Here is a 25,817-nt window from a genome sequence, read left to right on the forward strand (position 1 = left end):
ATATATATTCGTGTTCAGGCCCGTATTCTATATAATTACCTAAGAGAATCGCGTATTTGACGTTCTCACTTATCGTGATCGCGAACGAACGCGAACGAGAGCGCGAGTTTGCTTCAATAAACGTGTATGAATATCGAGAGTGCGAACAAGTTCAAATGTGCGTCCACGAATACATTCCGTCTTTCGTTAAGGAACAGGCACTCGTTCACGTAATTCGTCGTAAATGTTTCAAATTTATTCGTACGCGTGTGCTTCTTTATTTCCTATTTTTTTATTCTTTATTCCTCTACTTTACACAGAAAATTATTGTTAAATTGTATATATAAAAATTTCTTCGCGATCGTTCCCGCAGCGCGGTAACGTGCATCCATAAAAAACGAAGAATCGTCGCCGCCAAGATACTTAAAAATTATAAAACATTCTCCATTACTTACTCCCTAACTAAATAATTATTTTGCTCACAAAATTTTTTATAAACGAGCTTATATTGCCGCGCATTTCGCACGCGCACTTTTGTCTTGCAGATTTATTAGCAAGAAAAAAAAAGAATGTCGTCAGTTCGATCGAGGGCGTTTTAAAATGAAATTATTGGTACGAAATTTTTTCTAATAACTAATACACTCGACAGTACGTTACATACTCATGGCCGATACAATTAATTTAACATTAACTTTCTGTAAAGTAAAGATTATATGAAGAATAAAGAAGCGTATGTAAATTTATTAGCAAAAAAGAAAGAACGACATTACTTAATTCAATCGAGAGCGTTTTGAAATAAAGATAGTACTACGAAAACTTTTTCTGATAGCTAATGCTAATACCAGAACGGCCTTTAGACACGATTTGATTGTTATCGAATTCTATAAGTAATGTCCATGATTTGGTGGTTCTTTTCAGGAAAAACATAACACGAAAAAGAACCACAAAATCTCGTGGACATCACCTACAGGATTCATGGACATGGCTACGTTTTTTTTTACGAAAACTAATTTATTATTCCATATATATGACAGTTATATTACCGTATACATATATTTGTAGTTCCTGCCTTACTATAGCTTATTCTACTTTTAGTTTTATCCATTACCTATATGTAAATTGAAATAACTTGTTTACGTCTTCAGTACTTTTTATTTTATTATTTAACATTATTTATAATAACTGCTTTGCGTCCAATCGCGCTTCGTTCGTGCCCAATAAGTAGTCGCTCTACTCGTCTACTCGCTCTCTGGACTTCTCTCTGCGCTCGTCGATCGACTATAACCTGCAAATCGCTCGTGTCGCGGGTCGCGGAGCGAGTTCGCGCATTCGACTGATACTTACGCGACCGTACTAGAGAGAAGTATCCTCGGCGATTCCTCAGTGAGGCTCTGTCCTCGTCGTCTACGTGAGTCTCGTCATCGGCGGCCCTCGAGGGGGCACTTGGTCGTCGCGGAAGTATGCCTGAACGAAAGTCGAGGGCGAGCTGCATTAGCCGGAACGTAGGTTAAAGCGCTCCGTCATTAGGGACTGTGTCGGTGGAAAGTGCTGGTCGATTCGGTACGCGATGGACGTGGAGAAAATCGCGATGTTCGCCGGTGTGGGATTCGCCATCGCCGTTGGCCTCTTCGTCCTGTGGGGCCCATCGCCCAAGCCCAGGAAAAAAGGTGACGTCCGGGCTACGTTCGTCAAACGCTTAACGAGACCACGTCTCTTTTTATATTCCTGTCTTTCATTATTCTTATAATGAAACTGCGGGGAAAATATAATGTAGCGTTATCGATGATATCTTTTACTATTGAATATAAATGTAGTTTTATTATATATAATTGTGTAAAGATTATAGAGAATCCATGTATAATTTCTATTTAATTATCTTGTCAGGTTTATTATTAAAGGCAGAAATAGTGTTTTTTCAATTTTGCTTATGCTCAATTATTGAATATTTTTTCTTTAGTTATTTAATCTCAATCAAGATATATATATATATATATATATATATATGATATGCTTAATAGAAACTGAATTTTGACGTTTAATTGTGACTTTATTTTACTGTCTGATTCTAGGTCAAGTTGTTGGGATCAACAATTTGGGATATACGTGTTTCCTGAATTCTCTTTTGCAAGCGCTGGCTGCTTGCCCCTCATTTATTTGCTGGCTTCAAAGGCAGCAGGAGAAGAAGGATAGAAACTTTGCTGACACGCTGCTTTCCGTTCTCAAAAGTATGGTTTTGATTCGATGTCATCATGAATTTTGATTTTAAAATTGCAACGTCTTGTCCTTAAATTTATTTTTCCTGGTTTTTTATTATTTGTTACTTGACAGCCTTAAAATCTCTAATCTGACAAGGACCTTTTGTACTAAATTTTTAGAATTTTTAAATTTTCTATATTTATGTTTTTATATCCTTGTTATATTGTATTGATCAATGTTTACCTGGCAGAAATCAACGGTTTTGCGGACGACCTGTATGGCAATGTGACACCCGTCGAAATTATCTCTTCCGTCGGCTCGTTGTGGAATTTCATGCCTGGTCATCAAGACGCTCACGAGCTGTTCCATGTAGTTCTCAGCGCGTTAGATGCTGAAATGCAACCTGTGAATAGGGTATGCAATATTTCGATGTAATATTGTGTAAAATTCTCGACAAAACATCGCAAACAAAAATTTTGTTTGTCTTCAATTCAACTTTTACGGCTACTTGCTGAAAAGTTTATTCACGATTTCAGAAAGGTTGTTTGTCAGATGCACTGCCACCAAGTCCGATTATCAAACCAGATGTAAGAGGAACGGGTGATACCTTGAATCTCAGAAGCGCCTCCTGCAATGACATCGCGTCAGTGAAGAACAATTCCGACAAACCGAAGGGCTTCGATAAAAACTGCAACAATCAGATGATGACCTCGACTTCGTCCATACCTATGTCTCCGAGCACGTGCAAGCCCGGTATGATACTCGCTAGATCCTCAGAGCTACTGTCGCGAAGCATTCAGAGTAACGGCGACTGCACGAGCCTCTTCAAATCGTGGAAATCTCTGTGCGCTATGCCGTTCATCAACATTCCTTCGGTGTCAGTGGAGACGCATCCGTTCTCAGGCCTGATCACTAGCCAAGTTCAGTGCAGCAACTGTTTCTGGAAGGTATCGTCGCGAAAAAACAAGAGAGAACCTATTTTTCTCGTCGTCCTAGTTAATTTCCTTTGTATCATCCTTTCTTCAGATATTCGTTATGAATTCGAACATTTGGACATTTCTTCTAAATTGATCCAAATGTTTGTCAATAGTGATATATATTGTTTTATTCTTTTTGCTTCCTATCGAGATGATTTACAATTCTAACAATCTTAAATTTTAATTTTAATAATAAAACTCTACTCTTTTTTAATAATGCTGTTTTTTAATGTTAGTCTTCTTTGTTTTTTTGCAGTCTTCAGTACGTTATGATAAGCTTGAAACCTTATCGTTACCATTACCACCACTCACTTCATCGTTCGTGCCGCAGCATCACACTTTAGAGCGGCTGCTGTCGCATTTTGTGGACAGCGAAATCGTGCGTGACGTACAATGCGATGGATGCTCATCGCGTTGCACTGCCATCAAGACTCTCACTCTCGGCAAACTGCCCAAGTGTTTATGCTTGCACATCCCGAGGACCACATGGAGCTCTTCGGGTATGCCAATTAAAAGGGATGATCAGATCACGTTCCCCGAATTTCTGGTGCTAGATCCCTACACTTATACGGAGACGAAAAAGAGAAGCGCGCAGGTGATTTATAAAAAGATTTATTAGTAAATTTATATCAAATAAGGAATTCCCAGAAATAGTTAATGTACAATCCTACATACTCTCAACTTAAATTTATGATTAGCCAGACAGTGTTTAATTAATTTAATCTGATATCTTTATTTACAGGGCGACGCAAAGTTTCTCGGTAACAGTTTCATGACGATACAGGGTAAACATAAGTACCGGTTGTGCGCGGTAATCGAGCACCGCGGCCCGGTGGACTCCGGCCATTTCGTTTGCTTCAGACGTGGAAACAAAGCAGATCAATGGTTGTACACGTCCGACGTCATTGTCGAGAGTGTGTCATTGACGCAGGTGCTGCTTGCCAGTCCGTATCTGCTGTTCTATGAGCGCATCAAGAGCGTTTATTCTAGTTAGGAACAAATTTTCGAGTGATAGGCAATCTAAAAAATTACGAAATAACGCGCGAAATAACATGCTTTCTCTCTTGCGGTTTTAAAGTGGTGCAATGACTTAGCGACGGAAATCATACGGAAGGATAGAAATTGCAAGGAATTATAAACAACCGTAGAAAACACAGCTAGAAAGAATGGATTTGCGAAATACAAGAGACTGTCGAATTTTTCATAATGAGTTTAGTATCGTTTGATGTTTGATGTTGCGCGATAATCCTTTGTTATAATATACGACTACGAAGCCCGCGTCCCTAGGTGATATTTTATAGCAGCAGTGAAATGTATCCAGTAATATAATCGGAAATTCAGAAGTATTTCATTCGCGACGGATGCGTTAATAATTGCCATTATTAAACGCTGACAAATCTGCTGAAACAGTTTCGTGAAACAAAAATTTCTCGCTTCTATAACACATAGTGATAGTAAATTTCTACAAAGGATGACTGTCGATTCTTACAAATCCTTTGATCAGTTCATCATTATATCTTTATTTTAACAAGGACTAAGATCGTGCCAATAACAAATCCTTCATATTAAATTTATTGAGGAGGATAAGCAAGATCTTGTATTTTTTATTACGTTTATATTTGGGACTCTTTGAGCCCTCGCGTATAGTGCAATTGTTAGAAATACTATTATCGAAGACTGCGAATTTATTAATTTGTATATATCAAATTATCCTATCTCCTTTCTCTGATTGGCATAAAGGAATATGCGAATTATCAGAATAAATTTACTTTAAGAACATTAGGTACGTAAACGTGTAATTTAAAGTCTTATAAAAAAACTAAGTAAAATAAAATTTAGAATGCAGGAACTAGATATACCTTAACGACAACCATAGTAACTTTCCTTCTTCTGTAGTTTTAAAATGATTAGATTTTATTGAGATAGTTTTAATTGGACTTTTTAAATTGCGCATTCTTTATTTTTTACGTTTGTTAAACTAAAGTATGTAATATATATCAAACATGAATGTATTTTATATTAAATTTCTATATATATCGACTAGAATTAAAGTACGCATCAAAATCTAGGTCATGGTGGTCGAATTTATATCGAAAACGAGAAAAAATTAATATTTTTGTTAATTTTTGGTATACGTGACGACAATATTTGCTTTGTACAAAAATTCCACAATAAATATCCACAAAATTAGACCGGCATGACCTAGGGACAACATTTAAGAACAATATCGTGCAATTAGATCTAAGATTGAAAGCCTAGAAAAAAAGATTAGTTTAAATAAACTTTTATATGTGCAAAAGCACATTCAGGTTGATATTGCGTGTAGCGAGAGATGGCGCAGCAATCGAAACAAGGACAGATGCCTCTCGTTAGACAAGAACAGATATAGATATATGACACAGAAAACAGGATTAGAAATGTTGACATTACCGACGTCGAGGAAGTTCAGCCTTCACTTTAGGATCCCCTTCTGAGAGAGGCCATCCCGGCATTTTTCGTCAATTTTTCTGTGTCGCATTTTCCGACGCGCCGCCTGAGAAAGTGCGACTCAACTACGTCGTTCGCTCGGTAACCGCACATGGTTTGCGTCCGTGCTAATGGTTCGTGTCCGAACTAGCCAGTTAAGGGATATGCTGCGGCCGCGCTCGGCCGGCCCGGCGCACAGTCACAGTACAGTGGACTAGTGGAGCCGTTTGCGCGAATCGCGGAAAAAATTATGTTACTTGTAAAATATGCAATGAATGATCATAGAATCTTTCAATGTTGACTTATAAAAATTGCAAAAGTGTATATTTATTAAAAATTAACGATAGGAACAAGTATTTGATTGAAATTAAATAAAAATTCAATTTACATTTAATTTACGTACGTATAAGAGCAAAGTAATTCTTGCGTCTCATCGCTTAAGTCTAAATTTTTTTTATGTGGTTTACTTCTTAAACTACCTAGTTATTAACGGATCGGATGACACGAGCATCATATGCATAACTTCTTCATTTGTAAACAGACGGCTACATTTTCTACTATGATTAAGTCGATATCGTTTATAGTCCTTATTTCTTGCCTCTTGAGCTTCTTCCGATAATGTCCCAACAGCATAACGCTGCATTTTCTATATTTTCCTTACCGTGAAGAAGAATTTTAGGAACGGTAATTGGCATAAAGTACCAAGAATATTTTTCAATAAATATATTTCCGCTGCCTTGTACGCATAAGAACCGAATTTTTCTGAATTTATTTCTTCACCACAATTAATCGTTTGTAATATTGTGGAAAATCTTCTGATCAATTCCTCGTCAACTCCAGTTATTTTTGCTGTGATTTTTGGATCAGCAGAAAATCGTCGAGAAGTATTTCCGTAACGTCATTAGATGATTAGGTTAGTATACTAACCTAATTCCAACCTAACCTGCCCTAAGCCCTAAGCTACAATTGTGAATATTGGATATTGATCTCTATACATCTCTATACGCTTTATCTTTTCTCTTTTAATTCTGTATGTGAATTATAAAAGGAATTTTTAAAAACGTACATAATTCAAGTTTATTGAAATAAAAGTGTGTTGTTATTTTTCACAATGGAGACATTTATAAAATCATAAATTAGTAGTTTACTTTACTCTGAGGTTAAGACAAAATGAATTTTTTCGATTTCTAAAGAACGTGCGAAAGTTCAACTGTGCATTAGATTAGATGATATATAAAAATAGAGGTATGTAAGAAATTATATGTAGAAGTAATGCAAGTTAAAAGATATTAAGCATTAACAATTTCCATTTATAATAGGGATTCTTCATTATCTCTTATTAAACTGCTCTGAATCTGTTACTCGTCAAAAAATTGACATAAGCCAGCATGACTGCCCCGATCAGCACCGCTATGGATAGCTTGAGCGCTGCTCTCAAGTCTAACATTATTCCCAATCAGGAGTATTTGCTGCAGGGATCGGTGTTAGATACCTCTGTGGAAGTACTGCTGCATAGACTTCGTGGTTTGTGCGATAATGTGGACCATGGACCGGAAGGCTTCTACGACCATGAGATGTGTTTCAGCATTCGCAGGTACAATAATTTTTTTTATTCCAAATTGTTTTTGACAGATGCAGCTACAGTGAGAAGTATAATCAAAGTCGATTTGCTCATTAAATTACAAAAACTTGTTTTTTTTAGAGGTTCTCCGCAGGAACAGCCTCTGCTGCTGCGAGTGCGACGTACCCTGGACCCAGGCTACGCAGACATGCCGTGGCAGCTGCGATACATCGGCCAGCCCGAACTAGGTGACAAATCTCGACCTACGATCGTTCGCAGCAGCATCGACATCGCTACCAGCAACACCGTGGTGGAGTTTCTAACCGAGCTGGGCTGCAAGCTGGACTTTGAGTACGTTACTCGTGGCTACATGTTTCGCAAGGGCCGAATGAAGATCACTGTGTCGAAGATTTTCAAGGTAAACCAGGGCAAGGTGCCAGAAGGCGTGCCGGAGATGATTTCACAGAGTTACTTGGTCGAGCTCAGCGTGTTGGCTCCCAGCGGACAGGACGCTATAGCAGAAGACATGAGGATATTCGCGGAACAACTGCGACCTTTGGTGCAATTGGAAAAGATAGATTACAAAAGATTGGTTCATTAATCATGAGATTTTCCTACGACAAAGAATCATTTCTATATAAAGCAGTTTGTGTAAATTTTAGTGTGTTAAAAAATGGAAATGTTTTAAATCGCCATATAGTAATTTGAAAAAAAAGGCGGAAGAACTCTTTAGAACATTTGTTTTAATTGTAATCATATTTTAATATTCATCATAATACAAGATTTTGCTTTGCCTTTTAATTCTTTACTTAGGTCATGACGATTTATTAAAGGTTCTCTATATCCATTTATTAAGGAGGCTCTTACCTCGATCATAATATGACAGATCTTTATGAAATTAATATATGTTGTAAAGTGAACCACAACGGACCGATGCCCAAAACTTGAGCATAGGTTGACGATAAAAACTGTAAAAATATCAGTATTGAAATTCGCATTTTTAACACAGGGCATATGGTAAACACTAAAATTTTTACCGGAAGTGATGTATTTTCTTGGCAAGTTTGCGAGCCAGGTAAACAAAAAACTAAGGAATTGTAGTTAAAATAATAATCTTTCTAATGATAAGAAGAAAACTTGGTGTTGACGATTAGTTATAAAAGATATTGTAGTTTTAATATGACGTACGAGAGGTTAGGACGAATGATCTTCCGAGTGTCAAAATCGCGCGAAGTTTCAAATGTTGTATTACACGTAAATAAGTAAAATGCGTTTTTTAAACATCTTTTATTCATTTTATTAATTAAGAGTAAACAAGTAAATATTATATATATATATATTTATTTATAAATATATATAGTTATACATAAACACATCAACTATACTTATCATAATTTCTTAGAAAAATATTATTTTTCACAGCTTTCTTGCAGAGTAAATATATCACATATTTTGTCAATTACTCTCTTATTATTGGTAATTCTTGGTTTTCCATCAATACTTTGGCTTAATAAAATGCGCAGACCATCAACACCGTTCTTTTCATAAGTTTGCTGTAATACAGACTTATTTATTCCAGCTTTTGACTTGTTTTGTACCTATATAAACAATAAGTTTCAATTATTTGCCAATCAAACCTTGAAAATCAAAAAGTAAACAATGTTAATTATTCTTTCTAACCTCACTTGCACATGTCTTTTCTCTGCGCTGTATGGTAGCGGCATAATTATTCTCTCGCGCATTGACAACCTTTATTTTCGCGAATTTTCCTTTCATTTTCCCTCTCAGCATTCTCACGTTATATCTTTCTTTTGGCTCCATCTCTTCATCGCATCATTCGCTACAACGCTACACGGCTACACCTCACTTAGCTGCAGACTGCTACAGACTACAGACGACGTTGTGACACGCGCATGTTCTGCTCTTTAGCACTGACGTAGTCAACTGACTTATTGTATAAATTTTAATATTTACACTAATAGAACATATAACTTACTCTTACACTATGTAAAAATCATTATTTATTTTTTTATTTAATTTTCCGATAATTTTATAACCAATTATTGATGATAATTTTTCGGTTGCTACATTGATTAGAGCAGCCGGGTAAGAGCCTCCTTAAGAGATACGATGTAAAAAAAATATTTTTTTATAACATGTGAGAAATAGTCGGAGGAAGTAATTACGAGATTTTTATTTATGTGTATATATATCTTAAAAATTTAATGGAATAACTAAATAAAATTGATATTTAATAAAGACAATAAGCAGATTAATTCAATGGTAATTCAAAAATTTGGAAACAATTCTGCAATTGTTCAACAGCTTGTTTTCATCCTTATATACCATCAAGGTAAAGATGGCATCATTTCTTCAATGGCGACAGCGCCAAGCGTCAATAAATTGGAAGGAGAATATGCTGTGATGCCAGATAGCACTATTTTTCGGCGTATGCGCAATAACATATAATATATGATGACAGTAGCGTGCGTATTATTCAAACAACTCGATATCGTTACATCTCTCATGGGAATAGAATAGAAAATATTAAAGGATATTGTGTATGTACAAAAGTTTTATTAAAATAGATAGAGTACACTGATTATTAACGGAGTCCTTTTATTTGGGTGTAGACTAATGTAGATAAACGCGCCATTTCTAGACCTCCCACACGAATCTTTTCGGGGGCTTGAATTAAAAAACCGAGTATATTTGCTGTAAAAAATTACAATCGTTATTAAATGCATTTCATGCATTATCTCATGCTCTCTGTATTATTTTATATATTACGCATGTCTAGAAATGGTGCGCTCATCTACATCCAAAAAGGACTCGATTAATGAATTTGTTGATAATAATGAGTTTATTAATTCTTGCGCCAACATGGGCCCCATAAAATATTCGAGATTCCATTTAAACTGGATTCAGACAGGACGCAAAAATAAGCGTCAAAAGCAGCGAGCAGAAACCAATTAACGAGGTGATATTTTCTACGTCACTGCTGACATCGCCTCACTGATTGGCGATTGGGTTGCTGCTTGACGCGTCCTGTCTGAACGCACCTTAAGCCGGATTTAGACAGGACGCGTCAAACAGCGAGCAGGAACCAATCAGCGAGGCGATATTTTCTACGCCACTGCCGATATTACCTCGCTGATTGGGTTGCTGTTCTTGACGCTTGACGCGTCCTGTCTGAATCCAGCTTTAAAGATAGGGAGCGCGTCATATCGTGCAAGCCGGCTTGTGGCTACGGCCTGCGGTGGTATACCAGGTATACGGCTGATACGGCATACGGCGCCATTCTTCGTGTGTAGTGGCGTGGTCAGTGGTGTCCGGAGTTGACCAGCAATTTTCGATAGCTCTCCAGCGGTTTCTTATACTGCAAATTTGCTATCAAGTAAGTATGGATCGGTCAGCAGGCAAATCTCCACGCGGCTCATCGATTAGTCATCCGCTTGGCAACATTGTTCAGGATTTGCGAGAGGGAGAAGGTACTACGCAGATCCCGAATGATGCCGACATCCATTGTTGGATACCGACTCGCCGTTTACGACGAGTTTTATCAAAATGGCGGGAAAAGTCACGAGGGGGGCAGGGGGGAATGCCAAGAGCTGAACATTCGGAAAATTTTTGGATAAACGCGCGTCTTATACGAATTTTATAAAGAATCGAGTAGAGGGAAGAAATCAAGTAGAGAGAAGAAAATGAACGGCAAGGCGGTCTCTAATTTTGTAGATAATGGAATTGCGTGATTCAATTAGGTGTATGTGTTGCTTTTTCTCTTTTCCCCCCCTTTTTTTTGGAAATTTTAGGGTGAGTTATCTTACCTGCTAGGGCGTTTGTAGCAAGCAATAAAGGATGCATTCCGATATTCACTGTCAGTACTGCAAACTGCAAATCTATATTTTACGTCACGTATACTATAGATTTTCAGTACTGAAAGTTGCTGACAGTGAATATCGGAATGCAGCCAAAGAATATTTGTATTATCACTTTGACCATTACCACAATTATCTTGATTGATTATGGGAGCTTTCCAGCAAGCGACACAAGTATCGTTTTATCTTTGTTACTCATTACCAAAAAAGAAAGACAGAGAAATGCGATTGTGTCGACTTGTGTCGCTTGCTGGATAGCTCCCTATTATAATTAATATATTTGTAAATATATTAAAAAAATTATATAGTTGTAAAATATATATATATATAATAAATTAATGTGTTGAGAAGCAAATAATAGAATCGATGATAGTAGTACTGTTGATTTGTAAATTAAGCCTCAATTTTAGCCATAAACATTTCCAATTTATTCTACCTTTTGCATCATTTTTATTAAAAATTTATGCTGTGAGTATATGAGACATAAAACCCTTTATTTTCCACATTGGTATTATACTCGCATTCACATATGTATTGTTTTTTACTGCATAGATATACTATATATAGATAGATCATTGTCCCAGAACAACATACAAGGGATGAAAATATACTCCTTGCTCCACTTATCTTAACTTAGGCAAAAGAGAGCCACATCTAAGATTGAAAGTGCCTTCGCTCCTAACGAAGGGCTGCTAATATCCATTTATCCGTTATCGTACACTGACCGGCAGGAATGCCTGGACATTTCGATATGTATTTGACATGTGTACCATGACATTTGTGTTTCATATGTATGTGTCCAGGCATTCCTGTCAGTGAGTATACAAATTTTTCAAGCATGATTGGTTGCAAAATGAAAAAAAGTTCTTGAGTCCCTAAAAATTTTCTATTTTGTAGCTAATCAATAAGCTTCAAAAATTTGTCTTGGGACAAATAAAATATTACCCTAAAAAGGAGTAACCTACCAAAAATAAAGAGATGACTATCTATATATAGTATATCTATAGCTTGCTTTCATAGAGCAAGATACAAATCTCTGAATTATGTTATTATTTATAATGTACTTGTTTGCAGGCAGGAAAATGTCTCGTTATCGTGAATGGGATCTATCCTGCAAAGTTTACGTTGGGAATCTGGGTAGCAGCGCTAGTAAACATGAGATTGAGAGTGCATTTAGTAAGTATGGTCCATTGAGAAATGTGTGGGTAGCCAGAAACCCTCCTGGCTTTGCGTTTGTGGAATTTGAAGATCCGCGAGATGCTGAAGATGCAGTGAGAGGCCTAGACGGAACGTACGTCGAGAATTAGTAATTCTTATATTAAGAGCTTACTGTTGCTAGTTCGAGTAGAGCTTTAGCTTCCATAGAGAAAAATAAACCTTTGTACCAGTAATAAATATTTTGCATTAATAAAGATAAACTGATAAGTTTTCTAGTTTTCAACTCGTTTTCAATTTGTTTGTTAAAGTATTATGAAAGTTCAGATATAAGCAAATTTATAAGCAGTAGGGAAAATAAACTGTACTATTACTTGGTGTTTAAAAAGTTCTGATTACTTGCAATGCAATTATCTACTCATCCCTAAAATTGGTGAGATGTCTTTTGATTTTTAATTTATTCAAAGGGAGAGCAAAATATATATTGGCAGTAGATATTAGCAGTAAGATGCTAGTAACATATTAGCACGGTAAGATCATTATTTCAGAGCTGATAACATCAATTATTATCTTTTAGACGGTGCTGTGGTACTAGAGTGAGAGTTGAGATGTCCTCTGGAAGAAGTCGCCGTGGTGGCGGTGGTCGCAGGCCAGGTCCTCGATATTCCAGGTAAGAGATTCCGCAGCATTTCGTAACAATCGCGAACTTTACAGCGAAAACAAGCGTTAGAGCTGTGACACGGCTAAGCATTCCTCGTCAACGTAGGTATTCAAATGCAGGAGAGCTTCTCTCTTGCCCTTAGGGTAAGGGTGCGCTCTTATCAGCGAAACGAGTAATGCACGAGTCTTTTTTTTCTTCCCCTCAGTGAATACTTTTTCGTGCACATCACCATCGCGATACTCGATATTTTATCTCATGTCTGTCTAGGAATATCGATATATACATATTTAGTTTGCATATTTATATATTTTTTATATATCGTGCTTCTTTTTTTTTCTTTCTTTCTTTCGTCGTTGTCGTGTGTCTGGCTAATCCTCCTTTTCCTCGTTCACAATCGCAAGTTTGCAGTTTCAGACTGCCAATTTTTCGAATTTTAAGTTAAGGTCGCACGATGCCTCTCGCTCGTAGAGATTACACCACTGACGATATTATTCTGCATGAATATGGTGGAAGGTTAATTCCGGGGATTAGCCAGAGCACGGCTAAATCCACGTTGCATGTTCGCGCGAATAGGGAAATATTGCACTATTCAATATTGCCCTGTTCCTACGTACTAAGGCAAAAGATTGTGAAGAATAAGTCGTATTCGTAACTTTTTCTTAAGAGTTAATTAAATGTCTCGAGCACAGTTAATATTAATTGCTTTCAATTATAGTATCAGATATTATTAAATATTTCTTTTAATACAATTTAAATGTTAATTGGTTAATGAATTAATTTAAATTGAATTCATCTATAACAGGCATGCCGTCTGTCATTTTTCGAAGAACTTCCTGAACTGGTGCACTTGGAACAAAATATACTTGTCTCACTCTAACTTATTACATCAGTGTGCTCCAGTTTAGGAAGCTCTTTGAAAAAGAACAAACCTCATGATCAACCTCGAGCTCCGGAGCCAGTGCGGATAGATCGCGAGACGTGGGACACTTGACATGGATCGCCACTATCATATGCATTAACATACGTGTAGCCGACATCCTATGTCAAATGGTGGAGGGTTGCACGTCCCACGATCTACTCGCATTGGAGTTCAAGTGGTTAATCGTTGACCATGCCTGATCTATAATGTATCAAGATACTTTTAGAGTATTCTGGTGATTACATTATAGATTATATCTGTTTTTAAACGCGTAAAAGAAATATTTAATAATAATTAATGTTTTATGGGTTTAATTGAATAATCTGAATTTAAATTTTTGGTCGAACTCTTTTTATTTGTTTAACGATGAAATAAAAGTAACGTTGTTATCAGCAATTTTTTTTCTATCTGATCACAAAAAATATTTGTTATATATAATATTACATATGTGAAGCGTATATTTCTAGCATGCTAAATCATTTTTTAAATATTCTTTATAGTCTTTTTTTTTCTTAGCACTAGACTGTCTTAGGTATCACCATTCATGTCTTTCTATTTCTCTTTTTCGTTCTTTCTCTTTCCTATTGCAATGTTCTTGTCCATACGCTTTAGCAAACTACTTTGGATTTATGTACGATATATCTTTTCTTTTTTTTAAACAAATTTGTAGGTCCAGGTCGCGCAGCCCCCGTAGGAAATCCCTTGGTTGTTACCCGAGGTAAGACTCCCGCTCCTTTTAGCCATCTCCGCGTCTCCTCTTTACAAATAAATCCGTTTTGCTTTCTCTCCGACCCATTTTGCCGCCGATCGCAATTTTCAGGTGCTAAGACAAATGAAAATCTCTCAAAGCGTGACGCGAGGCGATCATTGGCAAAACACTTGGCAGACATACATTAGTTATTCTTAATCTTTTGTAGATCCTGCTCGAGAAGTCCCCGGAGATCATCGATTAGCCGCTATTCCAGGTAATTAATTTTTCTCTTTTGTTTCCGCTGTTCGATTATTTTTTCGTACCTCGCTTCGCAAAAGTTTTCAGAATCTACGGTCCTGGCGAAACGGGATGGGGCAGTAGGTATAACTATTGCTTGCACTCGTACAGTACATATACATGTTGCACGTATTTATATATCACGAGATAGTAGTCACTATATATTCACTAGAGGCATTTAAGAGAACGATGATGGAATCGAATTAATCGCGAACACACAAAAAATAGAAATTTGCATTTAACTCAATGAAATTTTCATACATAAATTAATTTCTCCATTTATTTCGTCACCGTTCTCTCCGTAAGCGGTCGAAACTTATAATCGGAAAACTGAAGAACTTAGAGAGTAGTCGATCATGATTTCGGCGAACTCGTGGGTACTCGAGCGGCGGTAAAAGAAAAGAAAAAATAATGCATGATCTCTCGGCAATCGAGTTGAGAGTGGGAGGACGGGACTGAACGAACTGTGCGATGGTAGACGAGAATGAGGAGGGATTAGATAGAAGTAATGTAATAACAGCGAAGGCAGGATCGGGAATTTCAGATAGGTATGGTAACGTCGTATGGAAGCAACAAAATTGCATCTCGGAATTACGCGTGTAAACTTGCGTATCGTGCCATTATCGATGTTACTCCTTACTTCAAAATGGGGGATCTTCTCGGTGCCTAAAGTTCGCGAATGATAGAAGTAAAATTAAATACATAGCTTCAGAAACATTGGCACTTTTTTTAAGATTGTTATGATGGGAGGGTAGTTGAGAGGTGGTTGATTTGAAAACAGATTTACTTTTATTAATAACTTCTTATGCAAGAAATGTAATATACATTTTAGCTGTAATTAATTTGACGGAATCTTTGATGTTTGTTAATATTAAGAGTAATTTGAGATTTTATTTCATTAATTTAAATTTTACATTTCACTAATATAAAAAAAGAAGTTCTTGTTACTGGTTAGTTTCAATATCGTGAGTCTTTAGTTAATTATCTATTTATAAAAAAAAGGGAAGGTAACATTCTTATGTTGAATGTATTGAACGGTATATATTTTAATCTCGGGGTATAAATATATTTTTGCTGCTCGTCTCGGGACTTCTGATACCGAAAGAAGTTAAGATGAACGAACACTGCTTTCGTCACTTCTTATCGCACACGCACCGTGGCATGGATGAAGCACGCAGTAATTCAAGCGTACGGAAGTGATCGGTGTAATCAGAACTTGCAGTATTTATCAGTTTATTTCGGGAAAGTCAATACATGCTTGATGCTTCGCGACGAGAATGTGATGCGTACGGAAACAGGTATATACATCCATCACATAAATAGATATCCGAGCCGATCAGCACGGAGCACAGAGAGGTCCTCCCTTCGTTTTTTTTCTTTTTTTTCTCGTATGTACTCGAGTGGGCAGTCTAGGATAAACGGAGAATGCAAAAAATATCGATCGGTGAGAACGGCGAGAAGCGAGCGCGCGTGCAATTGTATACATCTCGATTCGCAAACTCTTTTTTTTCCTCCCAGTAATAACGAAAGTTCGCGGAAAGAAAAAAAAGGAACAGTGAAACGTGTAAAAGATACGCGATAGTGGCCAGGAGTATGATAACGTTGATGATTATATTGCTAAAACTGACGTTTGCAGATTCTACCAGCGTCAGCTCCTAGCTCTGCTCGTCTCCCCGCCACTACTACTACTACTACTACTTCTACTACTACTACTGCTACTACTACTTCTACAGCCGCCGTGAAAAAAAGCGTATGCGTACGCGAACGAAAAAAACAAAGCGAATCAGTCAGTCTCGCAATCGTCAATCGAACCAAACTGAACAAAAAAAAATATGCCTGCCTGCCCACTAACTTCCCAACCAAGTCACCATCAGTCACCACCAAGTCACCGAATATATAGGAAGCCGTCCGTACGTCTGTCACGTCACGTCACGTCACGTCACGTCACGTCGCTCGTCGATGTTGTGCGTTTGTGGGTGTTGCGACGTGCACACAGCACCCAACGGGCGCAACAACCGAAAACCAACAGTTTCCGTGCGCCGTCGCCGCTGCCGGAGTACCGCCAGTGCCCGAGACTGCTATCTTCGGAAAAAAGAAAAAGAGCCAAAAAACATTGCTTTTTTTGTTGCTGTTCCCCTCCTCCCCGTCCGCCGTCGTTGCACCGCCAAAAAACGGTCTTGAACCGAAAAAAAATCGTCCATCACTCCACTACGGGACTCTCCCCTTCGATCACCACTACTATTATTACTACTACTACTACTACTACTACTCTTCCACCAACCACCACCACTACCACCATCACCACTACCAACCACCAACCGAATCAATCGACCGACCACCGGGTGTTGTTGTGCTCCACCTTCTTCGACTCTTCGTCTCAGCTTTAGCCTAGGGGAACGGCAGCACACATCGAATCAATCGCCAAAAACCAAAAAATTCGCCACCGAGAAAAATGTCACCCGCAACCGGCTGCCAACCACCAGTTCGTGAACCAATCGCGATGCAAAACTATAGAAAGAAAAAAAAGAATTAAACCGTCTGTACAGTAATTCTGTTCATCGGCGCGACTCTCCATTTGACTACGATCGACTGTCTTCCCGATTGTTCGTCGTTTCGAGACCGACGTTTCTATTCTGCCACTGCCACTAGTATTACCGCTACTGCTACTTCTACCACTACTGCTACTGCCACTACTCGTCGACCATCGATTAGGGACGTGTGTTAGCCGCAACAACAACTGAATGCGCGAGAGTTGCCACCGAGAGATCTTCTCGACCTTCGACTTCGAGCGATCACGCAAAATAAGCGAAATGATCACCACCTACTACACACCATCCCACCACCACCCACCAACCAACCACCACCAACTACCACCACATGTTCACAGTTATCTGGTATTTCACCGATTTTCAAAGATTTTTTATCTATCTCTATTTTCATTTTTTAATATATAAATATATTTTTTTTACTTTATTACAATTTTTGTTTTGGATTTGTGATCGTTTCGGCATGGAGTTCTGTCTGTGGCTATGAAGAATTTATGTGTTCCGTCAAAGTTGTAGACAAAACAAAGATTTCGAAGGACGTGATTAAGAAAGTGAAATTGGTAATTGAATATTTATAAATGAATGAAGTAGATTTAATTGAATCAGAAAACTCCCGGCCGATACGCATAATAAAATCGATATATATATATATATATATATATATATATATATATATATACATGCATATATATATATATCGAGGTGTAACATTTACTGATAAAATTTAATGATTTTACTACTAAAGTTAATCCTCTACTTTTTTGATTGGTTTCGCATTCGATTGGTGAGACGTCATTTTGTATTAATTCATTATTAATCGTGTCTAACTATATATAGTTTTACTACATCACCCTTTAGGTAAAATAGGAACTAGATAATCCTAATTCTCTTACAGTTGCCTTGCGATGATTTTTCGTACCTGTGTTTTGTCGCGTTATTTCGCTCCATCTCGAACTTGTCGTAATTTTATTTAAATTGCAAGTGCTCTGTTATAACGATAACCAAGTGATCATTGCGAAGTAAAAACAAATTGCGTAAATTTTAGTGAGCGTTAGTAAATGAAACATTAAATTACAAATTTACATTTATCTTATCAATTTAATTTGCGAATAAAAAATTACAATATATTGTAATTATTAGTTAATTAACGTAATTACTAATTATGAATGCTATTTTAGAGGAGTAACAATGATTATAATTGCGGTCAATATCATTTGAAGGTAGTAACTAAATTATTGAGTATTATTATTTCTTTAACAATTAATTGCATTTAAAACAATCGCTTGTTTATCGTAATAATTAATATTTTTGGTAATTCTTCAGAATAGGGCCTTTTCCGAATTTTGATATTTTCTTGCGGTTTTCTTGGTAAAAACCTTTGTTGTGACTCCGACAGTGATAATCAATCGGGGGAGCCCGAAAAATATGCACCCTACCTATTTTTTTTACCTATTTTTACTTTATTTTTGATAAATGTCTAGATTAAGGGCGCATACACTTTCCACGCGAACCGAGGTTCACGCACACCCCCCCCCCCGTTCTTTCGGGGGAGGTGCGGTAGTCCCGAAATAGTTCACGCATACACTTTCCACGCGAACCGAGGTTCACGCACACGTATGTGTATGCCCTGCTTTATAGAAGTTGTGATTTTCGTTAAAGCAGGGCATACACACGTATGTGTGTGCCCTGCTTTATAGAAGTTGTGATTTTCGTTAAAGCAGGGCATACACACGTGTGTGCTTATAGAAGTTGTGTTGTTTACATGAAGCCGAGTAGGAACGGGAGGAAAGGAAGACGAAGAATTTACTACGCGACGAACAAAATCATATCAAACGGTCATATAGGTTCATGGCGTGCTTTACAAGCTTGTTTATATATAATATGTAGGTCCAGAGGTATGTTCCGGAACTGTTTCCGTTTTTTGAAATGTACAGGTCCTGGAATATAACGCATATATATGTAATCAGATTCAAAAAACTGTCCCGAAAATTGCCCGTAGGACATCAATTTTTTCCAGGACAGTCCTGGAAACTGCCAAATGTCCCGAATATACCGATATCAAAAATAAAAGTCCCGGAACATACTTCCGGACCTACATAATTTATATATAGAATGAAACATATATTTAAACAATTAAATACTTTTAAAGCGCTTACTAAACCTACATAGGTTAATGACGCGCTTTAAACAATTAAATACTTTTAGTCATTTTGAGCAAAAACGCTTTAATTGAGCCTTATTTCATCGAAATCGGAGAGGAGTGAGCTTTCCTTCAGATTTACTAAAATAGGAAAAAAATAGGTAGGGTGCATATTTTTCGGGCTCCCCCGATTGATTATCACTGTTGGAGTCACAACAAAGGTTTTTACTAAGAAAACCGCAAGAAAATATCAAAATTCGGAAAAGGCCCTATTCTGAAGAATTACCATATTTTTTGTTAAAGTAACATTAATTGATAATTTCAGGCAAATAATATTAATATTATGAAACAATTGTTTGAGAAATATTACAATATTAATGTATTATTTATTTGCGACACTTATAATTATTTGCAAGGTTCGTAATGGAGCGGAGAGACGTGTTCTAATAATCTTGTCTGCTACCTCAAAATGAAAATGATGTCAAACTGCTTTTAATTTTTTAGGTCAAGATCTCGCAGCCCCCGCAGGAGGTCATTGAGTCGAAGCCGCAGCCGAGATCGCCGCTCGCGTTCGGATTCCCGTGACAGACGGTATTAACATATTAACCCTGCTAATTAAAAGACAAAAAGTAAAAAAAAAGCAAAAATTTTCTTCAATAAATGAAAAAAAAAAACACCAATGTAACAGAAAAAATCAATAAAGATACAACAGAACGATCAAATGCGCCTTCCAGCGCTTTTGTCGAAAATTGGTGTTATTAGATAAACAAAAAGAGAAAAAGATCCTTTACCATTGTACGACACAATGAGAATTTCGCGTTCGTCGTGAAAATTCATCGCAAAAGAGGCAACGTCCTCTCTTGTGATAAGGACAATAAATAAATAAAAAAAAGAGAAAAATATACCTGCGCTATGATACACTCTTTTGTCTAAGCTTTATATTTTTTATCTAATTGCAGTTAGGTGCTAAAAGTTCAAGAGAGAAAGAGAGGTAGATAGAGAAAGAGAGAGAGAGAGAGAAAGCGGGACCGATTTCTGGAGGGAATGCAGAAAGAGAGAAAGAGATAAAAGGAGAGACAATTTTGTATGTATATAATGAAAATTGAGTGTTAACCACACATACATACTACACGCTTGCGTTTGAGAATATAAACGACCATGATAAATGGGAAGCACATTAAGAGAACCATTTGAACTGATTTTGTGAACGAAAGATAGTCAATAACGCCTATAAACTCGTATTCTTGTTTCACTTCTATTATATATGTATGCTTATTCATATGCAAATTATGATGCACATTGTAGCACGCATCATCATATTAATTAATCAATCTCATTAAGATATGTGCTACTTACAGACTTACAAAGAAACTAAAATTAACTATTACTTTTAAGGTGATTGATTATGATCATTAATAATATAATTATAAAATCAATATTTATCTACTGTTTGTCCACTGGCATCTACGCCATGTACGGATATACCCCCAAAAGGGTGCAAATTAACATTTATTTTGTACCTGTTATATTAGTTTGTACTTGAAATTTACTAATTGAAATTTAAATCCCAAAATAAACTTGTAAGTGTGCAGAATTCAGTCAAATTAATTTTTCTTTGTGTATTACAAACGCGCACGTGATGAGAAATTATGCCTGAAATTTGTATACTGTCCTCTTTATTTATCTCGACAATGGATCATATTAATAAACAAAAATTACAAAATTGTACAATTGTAAGTGCGTATGTGTATATTTTTTCTTCCCTAAAATTGATTATGATGCAAATTTAATTCTTCGTTTGATATCTTTATAATTTCTGATAAAAAAAATTTAAAATTCATCAAATTTGTGCTTAGCTGTAGAATAAATTTGCATTTTTTTTATTTTTCAATAGAAAAATAGCATAAATTTTTTATATAATTCCATGATGAAATTAGATATAAGCTGCGTTGCCCAAAGCAAGGGAGCATAGTCTAACTCCTTGCTGACAGACGTGATAATCTTTGATGGGCAACGACAGGGTCTCGTCCAGTAGCTTTAGGATCTCCAGGTACGCTTTCAACGCCTGCTCGTTTCGGCCCTCCTCGAGACTCGTCGATGCGGCCCTAAAAAGCGCATCTGTATCCTGTAGGGCCTTTAGGCCCTTCAGGATATTCGTGCTCTTGCCACACTTCGCACATCCGATCATGAACTCGTTCGTGTCGCTTCGTACCAACAACACATTACCGCAGGACGGTCCAGTCTCACATTTAAACCTGGAAGAACGAACTGATGTAACATGATAAAGTTAACGATACGTTATTAATAAAATAGAATAGCTCGATAGTTTTTAATTTAATTTTATATTTAAGAGAAATTTCTTATATTTTACTCTGTTTAAAAATGATTTTTGTATTTGAAGATGTTAACGGTTATTTATAATAATAATTAATTCGCTCAATTGAAAAATAATCAAGTAGGTAATATCAATTATATATTTTGGAATAATATCTATTAATATGAGGAAGTTGACAAATACCTGAGTATTGTTGGATCCAATTCGTCGAGAAGCGGCCAGTGTCCCGAGCACGCCTCGCAATTGCAATCGAACCAATATTGCACTCTCAATTTTCTTTTCCGCTCACTCTCGGGCATGGTTGTGAAGATTGGACCATAGTTTTCAGAGATCTCTTCACCTGCGCCAATTGTGCGAACAGCGCGAACAATCATGGTGGTACCGATGAAATACCTTGATTTAAATTTTCAGTTCGGTCTATTTAGTTCACAATAACGCGTGGTTAATGACGGCGAATAGAGCATTTATTATTTACCGAATCACGCCAGGATTGCACGAGTGATTCAGCATCGCTACCGTAGGGTAAACGCCACCGCCTATGAACACACTCTTGGCTTTAGCGAGTGTTTTCTCTTCTTTCGGCCTTACCAGTTCTGAAATCTAGATACCAAGCTATATACGATAAGTAATTACGAGTTACGAGAACAAACATAACGCGCCGTCATTGTATTTGTTCTCGCAATTGTATTATAAAGTCCATAATAATAAAGTCACGATTATATCCAAAAAGTCTTCAATTTATAGATAAAACAATAATTATGCAAGTTTGCAGTACAATATATATATATGTATATACACTTTGTTAAATTAAAAAATTAATAAAACGCTTTGTTGTGTGTAAAAAAAAAATTAGAGATAATAATTTAAAGATAATATATTATAAAGCGGTTCTTATATAAAGCAATCATCAAGATTGAACGAATTATAATGCGTTATGTGTCGTTCTTACTTCGTGCGAGTTAAATTGCAATAACTGCAAATTGTGCAACAGTAATCCCGCGATAAATAATTCCTCGTCTGACAATTTACTATCTGCTGAATCGGTGGTTTTCACATTTTCTGGCAAATATTCGCTGGCCCTTAATAATCTGAACAGCCAGGCTGCCATGTAGGCTCTGTGAAAAATATCCTCAGGCAACCTTTTGTCTTCGTGGGTAACTGTCGAAATATAAATACGCAAAATATTTTAAAAAATCTCAATGTAAAAAGGATATGAGCGTATCGAAAAAGAAAATAATTTATAAATTTCAATAATTGCTTCACTAACACTATAGGGGAGAGAATCAATAAATTATCTTGAAAAAAGTTCGAAGTAAAATTCTTGATAATTTTATTAATTGAAAGAAGTTAAAGAAGTGAAAATTTAGCGATATTTTTACGTAAAAATCTACGAAATTTTTGCGTACACATTTGCATAATAAAACATTTGTACAGTAGAAATTTACTTTTGAACTATAAACTTATATAATCCGGGATTTTATCTTTTTTTTTCTAATTGTGTTACAAAACTACATGGTTGTTTAGAGAACATTGTTATATTTTTTTTTTACTTTCCTCAGTTAATCACCTAAATTGTAAAAGGCATTCGCGTAGTCATCCCCTCGATACGGATTCTCCGCAGAAATCTTCGACGCACTTCCGGGATTCCTGAGACGTTCCTTCAGCTTCATAGTTTCCTCGAAAGGTTTCTGCATAATCGCCCTTAGGGCCAGGTAGCACGTGACCGAGACTCTCGAGTGCCACAGGGCCGGCAGTAGCTTACACTCCCGTGAGTGCACTTGGGCGTCCGCATCTCTGCACCGGCGGCTGCAGTACGCGACGCAGCTGCAGGTGTGACAAGCCGCAGGCATCGGTACGAATATCCTCGCGAAACACAGGTAGCAATGCGTGAGCCTTGAAAGTCGTGCATATTTTAGTCGCGATATAAATTTTGCACGACTTAAAAATTAAAAGAATCGATTTAAGAAATCGATTTTTGGAGGAAAAAGATCAATTTTCTGAAAGAGATGAATCTGAAAATCGCCTATCATTAATTATGATACTTCGATCTACCTGTACTCCGCCAGCAAAAATGTGCAATGTGGTCGTTCGACGATCACGATCTCGCCGGGTGTTATCTTCCTGGTCGCCACGGCGTGCCTACCCACGTCACCCCCATCGTCCTTGATCTCCACCGCTTTGCTGCAAGCAGGGTACAGAGAATTCCTTTTTTTCTCGAGGATAAATCTGTCCTCCAAATGCGCGTTGGACTTTTGCTTGCCGTGAACTCGCGGAGGATTCTTGGCGGTCTCGTTGAGCTGTTTGCCCTTATCCATCACGGCCAGCATCACCCTGATGTCCGCCTCGAACTTCTGCTTACGCTCTAAGGGTATCCTGGCGTCGTCCAGGGCCTGGAGGGCCCGCCTGAACGTCTTGACCGCCTCGTCGTGCCTCTTCAGGCCCAATAAACACCTGGCCCGTCGCTCTTCGAGTTTATAGAAAAGGTCCTTCGGGTAACCGAGTTGCAAGGCTTCCTCAATGTCCTCCAACGCGTACTCGTGACGCTCCAAGTGGTACAATGTGGCCGAGCGATTCGCCAGAATAACGCTTAATTCTAAACATTTTAAAGATTTAAATGTTTTACGTTCTCAGGTTCGATAATTACAAATCACGGTTTAAGTTATTAGTGATAGAATAACACGAGAATAATTGCAGCAGAGATTTTCGGATAAATGATTAAAGTGACAAACAGACAGTAATTTATTTGATAAGCGCATAATCCAGATTGCTTTATTTTTTTTTATAGAATAATCTACATAATTTAATATGTTTGCAGTTAATATTTATAATTAATATAAAATTATATAACATAATAATTATATTAATTATAAATATTAACTGCAAACATATTAAATTATGTAGATTATGCGCTAAATGAACATTATAACGAGCGTCGTGTCTACCTGTTGATGGCGCTAAAAGAGCTGCATTCGAATACGTCTCCAAGGCCTTCGCGAATTCGCCGCGACCAAAAAATTTGTTTCCGACGTCTTTCAATCGAATAGCGGTGTCGCTATCCTTGACCATAGGTTTTTCTACCTCCAGGGGCAACTGATAGGCCTCGGAGTAACTCAAAACGAAAGCTACTCTCTCGGCGTTCGATTCGAGGGCGGCGAACCTCTTGAAGTCCTGTTGGCGAATCGCCTTTCTCACCGCTAACAAATTCCAGCGGAAAAATCCACCGATTTCCGTTTCCGTCGCATTTCCCGACATAATTTTTTAAGTGTTTTTTTAAATATTAATGCGTGTTAACAATAAAAATTATATGTATTGGACATAATTATAATGATACTAGAGCACTTGTATGATTTCATATAATAGTAATATATTAATGTATTTATTTTTCTCGAATTAAGAGAAGTATTAATTATATATTTAATATCTATTTATTTACTTTTTTATATTAAATATATGCATAAAATCACATATTTAATCAAAATTAATTAGAATTATTAATTAAAACACATATCTTCTAATATTAATTAACGGAATTATTTTAGCAATTATCAGTATTTATAATAGATAATAATAAACTTTTTATTTTTATGTTTTGCTCGCACCTTCTTTACTAATTTTTTTCGCGATTAATTCTCGAATTAATTTCTTAGCAAAATCACGTATAGAAGTGACGTGAAATTAATTAGAATTACTTTAGAGAACACGCTCTCCAGTGGCGTGTCTCTGATCGACGACTCGAAGTTACTGGCTTCTGGTGATGTGTCTGGCTAGCGAGAACTACGCGAGGCTATTTCGGCGTACGCTATTTTGAGATATTGTCGATCTTAATGTGGGTGCCTGTGTACCGCGGCAAGACGGAACCGCGTAACGCCTTCTCTCATAGACGTAAATTTACCTATGTCCGGATTAAAGTAACCAGATCATGCTTGCTGTTACGCTTTGCTCTCATTAGATTTCTAAAGTTACGCATTATTCGGAATTTGTAAGTGCTATTATTATTTTGAGAAGGAAACAAGAGT

The 25,817-nt window shown here is 36.9% G+C and overlaps 4 protein-coding genes and 1 long non-coding RNA gene across 13 annotated transcripts; 3 read left to right on the forward strand and 2 right to left on the reverse strand.

Moving 5' to 3' along the window:
- Nucleotides 1-1,165: 1,165 nt before the first annotated feature.
- Nucleotides 1,166-5,006, forward strand: Usp30 (ubiquitin specific protease 30). The gene is made up of 6 exons (XM_077420363.1): nucleotides 1,166-1,646; nucleotides 2,049-2,204; nucleotides 2,426-2,589; nucleotides 2,712-3,122; nucleotides 3,409-3,747; nucleotides 3,895-5,006. Exons 1-6 carry the CDS (start codon nucleotides 1,547-1,549, stop codon nucleotides 4,144-4,146), a joined length of 1,422 nt encoding a protein of 473 aa, XP_077276489.1. The 5' UTR covers nucleotides 1,166-1,546; the 3' UTR covers nucleotides 4,147-5,006.
- A 1,330-nt stretch (nucleotides 5,007-6,336) lies between these two features.
- Med18 (mediator complex subunit 18) lies at nucleotides 6,337-7,946 on the forward strand. 2 transcript variants are annotated; one of them, XM_077420373.1, is made up of 3 exons: nucleotides 6,337-6,531; nucleotides 6,938-7,212; nucleotides 7,321-7,946. In XM_077420373.1, exons 2-3 carry the CDS (start codon nucleotides 7,007-7,009, stop codon nucleotides 7,778-7,780), a joined length of 666 nt encoding a protein of 221 aa, XP_077276499.1. In that variant the 5' UTR covers nucleotides 6,337-6,531; nucleotides 6,938-7,006; the 3' UTR covers nucleotides 7,781-7,946. The 2 variants fall into 2 exon arrangements, with proteins under 2 accessions (XP_077276499.1, XP_077276498.1); XM_077420372.1 differs by lacking the exon at nucleotides 6,337-6,531 and adding an exon at nucleotides 6,555-6,863.
- Nucleotides 7,947-8,019: 73 nt separating this feature from the next.
- Nucleotides 8,020-9,058, reverse strand: LOC143905177 (uncharacterized). Of its 2 annotated transcripts, none has more exons than XR_013259129.1 (3): nucleotides 8,860-9,058; nucleotides 8,368-8,777; nucleotides 8,020-8,147 (listed from the first exon to the last, which is right to left on the reverse strand). It is a non-coding gene; the product is annotated as an uncharacterized LOC143905177 (long non-coding RNA). The 2 variants fall into 2 exon arrangements; XR_013259128.1 differs by having other exon boundaries at nucleotides 8,039-8,147; nucleotides 8,217-8,777.
- Nucleotides 9,059-10,419: 1,361 nt separating this feature from the next.
- LOC143905175 (RNA-binding protein 1-like) lies at nucleotides 10,420-21,197 on the forward strand. Of its 7 annotated transcripts, XM_077420375.1 has the most exons (7): nucleotides 10,420-10,576; nucleotides 12,132-12,348; nucleotides 12,790-12,882; nucleotides 14,463-14,510; nucleotides 14,710-14,757; nucleotides 19,971-20,057; nucleotides 20,426-21,197. In XM_077420375.1, exons 2-7 carry the CDS (start codon nucleotides 12,140-12,142, stop codon nucleotides 20,427-20,429), a joined length of 489 nt encoding a protein of 162 aa, XP_077276501.1. In that variant the 5' UTR covers nucleotides 10,420-10,576; nucleotides 12,132-12,139; the 3' UTR covers nucleotides 20,430-21,197. The 7 variants fall into 7 exon arrangements, with proteins under 7 accessions (XP_077276501.1, XP_077276503.1, XP_077276500.1 ...); XM_077420377.1 differs by lacking the exon at nucleotides 14,463-14,510; XM_077420374.1 differs by lacking the exons at nucleotides 19,971-20,057; nucleotides 20,426-21,197 and adding an exon at nucleotides 16,417-17,653.
- On the reverse strand, nucleotides 21,191-25,689 carry LOC143905168 (protein-lysine N-methyltransferase SMYD4). The gene is made up of 7 exons (XM_077420362.1): nucleotides 24,744-25,689; nucleotides 23,854-24,394; nucleotides 23,369-23,694; nucleotides 22,751-22,959; nucleotides 22,277-22,401; nucleotides 21,985-22,194; nucleotides 21,191-21,721 (listed from the first exon to the last, which is right to left on the reverse strand). Exons 1-7 carry the CDS (start codon nucleotides 25,051-25,053, stop codon nucleotides 21,400-21,402), a joined length of 2,043 nt encoding a protein of 680 aa, XP_077276488.1. The 5' UTR covers nucleotides 25,054-25,689; the 3' UTR covers nucleotides 21,191-21,399.
- Nucleotides 25,690-25,817: the final 128 nt, after the last annotated feature.

The sequence above is a fragment of the Temnothorax americanus genome, unplaced genomic scaffold (genome assembly GCF_048541705.1).
Source record: "Temnothorax americanus isolate GAGA-0224 unplaced genomic scaffold, ASM4854170v1 Scaffold6, whole genome shotgun sequence".
Lineage (NCBI taxonomy): Eukaryota > Metazoa > Arthropoda > Insecta > Hymenoptera > Formicidae > Temnothorax > Temnothorax americanus.

What these genes read in the sequence shown, in the direction of transcription:
- Usp30 (XM_077420363.1), top strand. Translation starts at nt 1,547, where the DNA reads ATGGACGTGGAGAAAATCGCGATGTTCGCCGGTGTGGGATTCGCCATC. An exon ending in GCAGCAACTGTTTCTGGAAG is followed by an intron (nt 3,123 to 3,408) that starts GTATCGTCGCGA and finishes GTTTTTTTGCAG; the next exon opens with TCTTCAGTACGTTATGATAA. An exon ending in CGAAAAAGAGAAGCGCGCAG is followed by an intron (nt 3,748 to 3,894) that starts GTGATTTATAAA and finishes CTTTATTTACAG; the next exon opens with GGCGACGCAAAGTTTCTCGG.
- Med18 (XM_077420373.1), top strand. Translation starts at nt 7,007, where the DNA reads ATGACTGCCCCGATCAGCACCGCTATGGATAGCTTGAGCGCTGCTCTC. An exon ending in ATGTGTTTCAGCATTCGCAG is followed by an intron (nt 7,213 to 7,320) that starts GTACAATAATTT and finishes TGTTTTTTTTAG; the next exon opens with AGGTTCTCCGCAGGAACAGC.
- LOC143905175 (XM_077420374.1), top strand. Translation starts at nt 12,140, where the DNA reads ATGTCTCGTTATCGTGAATGGGATCTATCCTGCAAAGTTTACGTTGGG. An exon ending in GTGAGAGGCCTAGACGGAAC is followed by an intron (nt 12,349 to 12,789) that starts GTACGTCGAGAA and finishes ATTATCTTTTAG; the next exon opens with ACGGTGCTGTGGTACTAGAG. An exon ending in CCAGGTCCTCGATATTCCAG is followed by an intron (nt 12,883 to 14,462) that starts GTAAGAGATTCC and finishes ACAAATTTGTAG; the next exon opens with GTCCAGGTCGCGCAGCCCCC.
- LOC143905168 (XM_077420362.1), bottom strand. Translation starts at nt 25,053, where the DNA reads ATGTCGGGAAATGCGACGGAAACGGAAATCGGTGGATTTTTCCGCTGG. An exon ending in GAATGCCTTTTACAATTTAG is followed by an intron (nt 22,960 to 23,368) that starts GTGATTAACTGA and finishes ATATTTCGACAG; the next exon opens with TTACCCACGAAGACAAAAGG. An exon ending in TGCAATCCTGGCGTGATTCG is followed by an intron (nt 22,195 to 22,276) that starts GTAAATAATAAA and finishes ATTTAAATCAAG; the next exon opens with GTATTTCATCGGTACCACCA.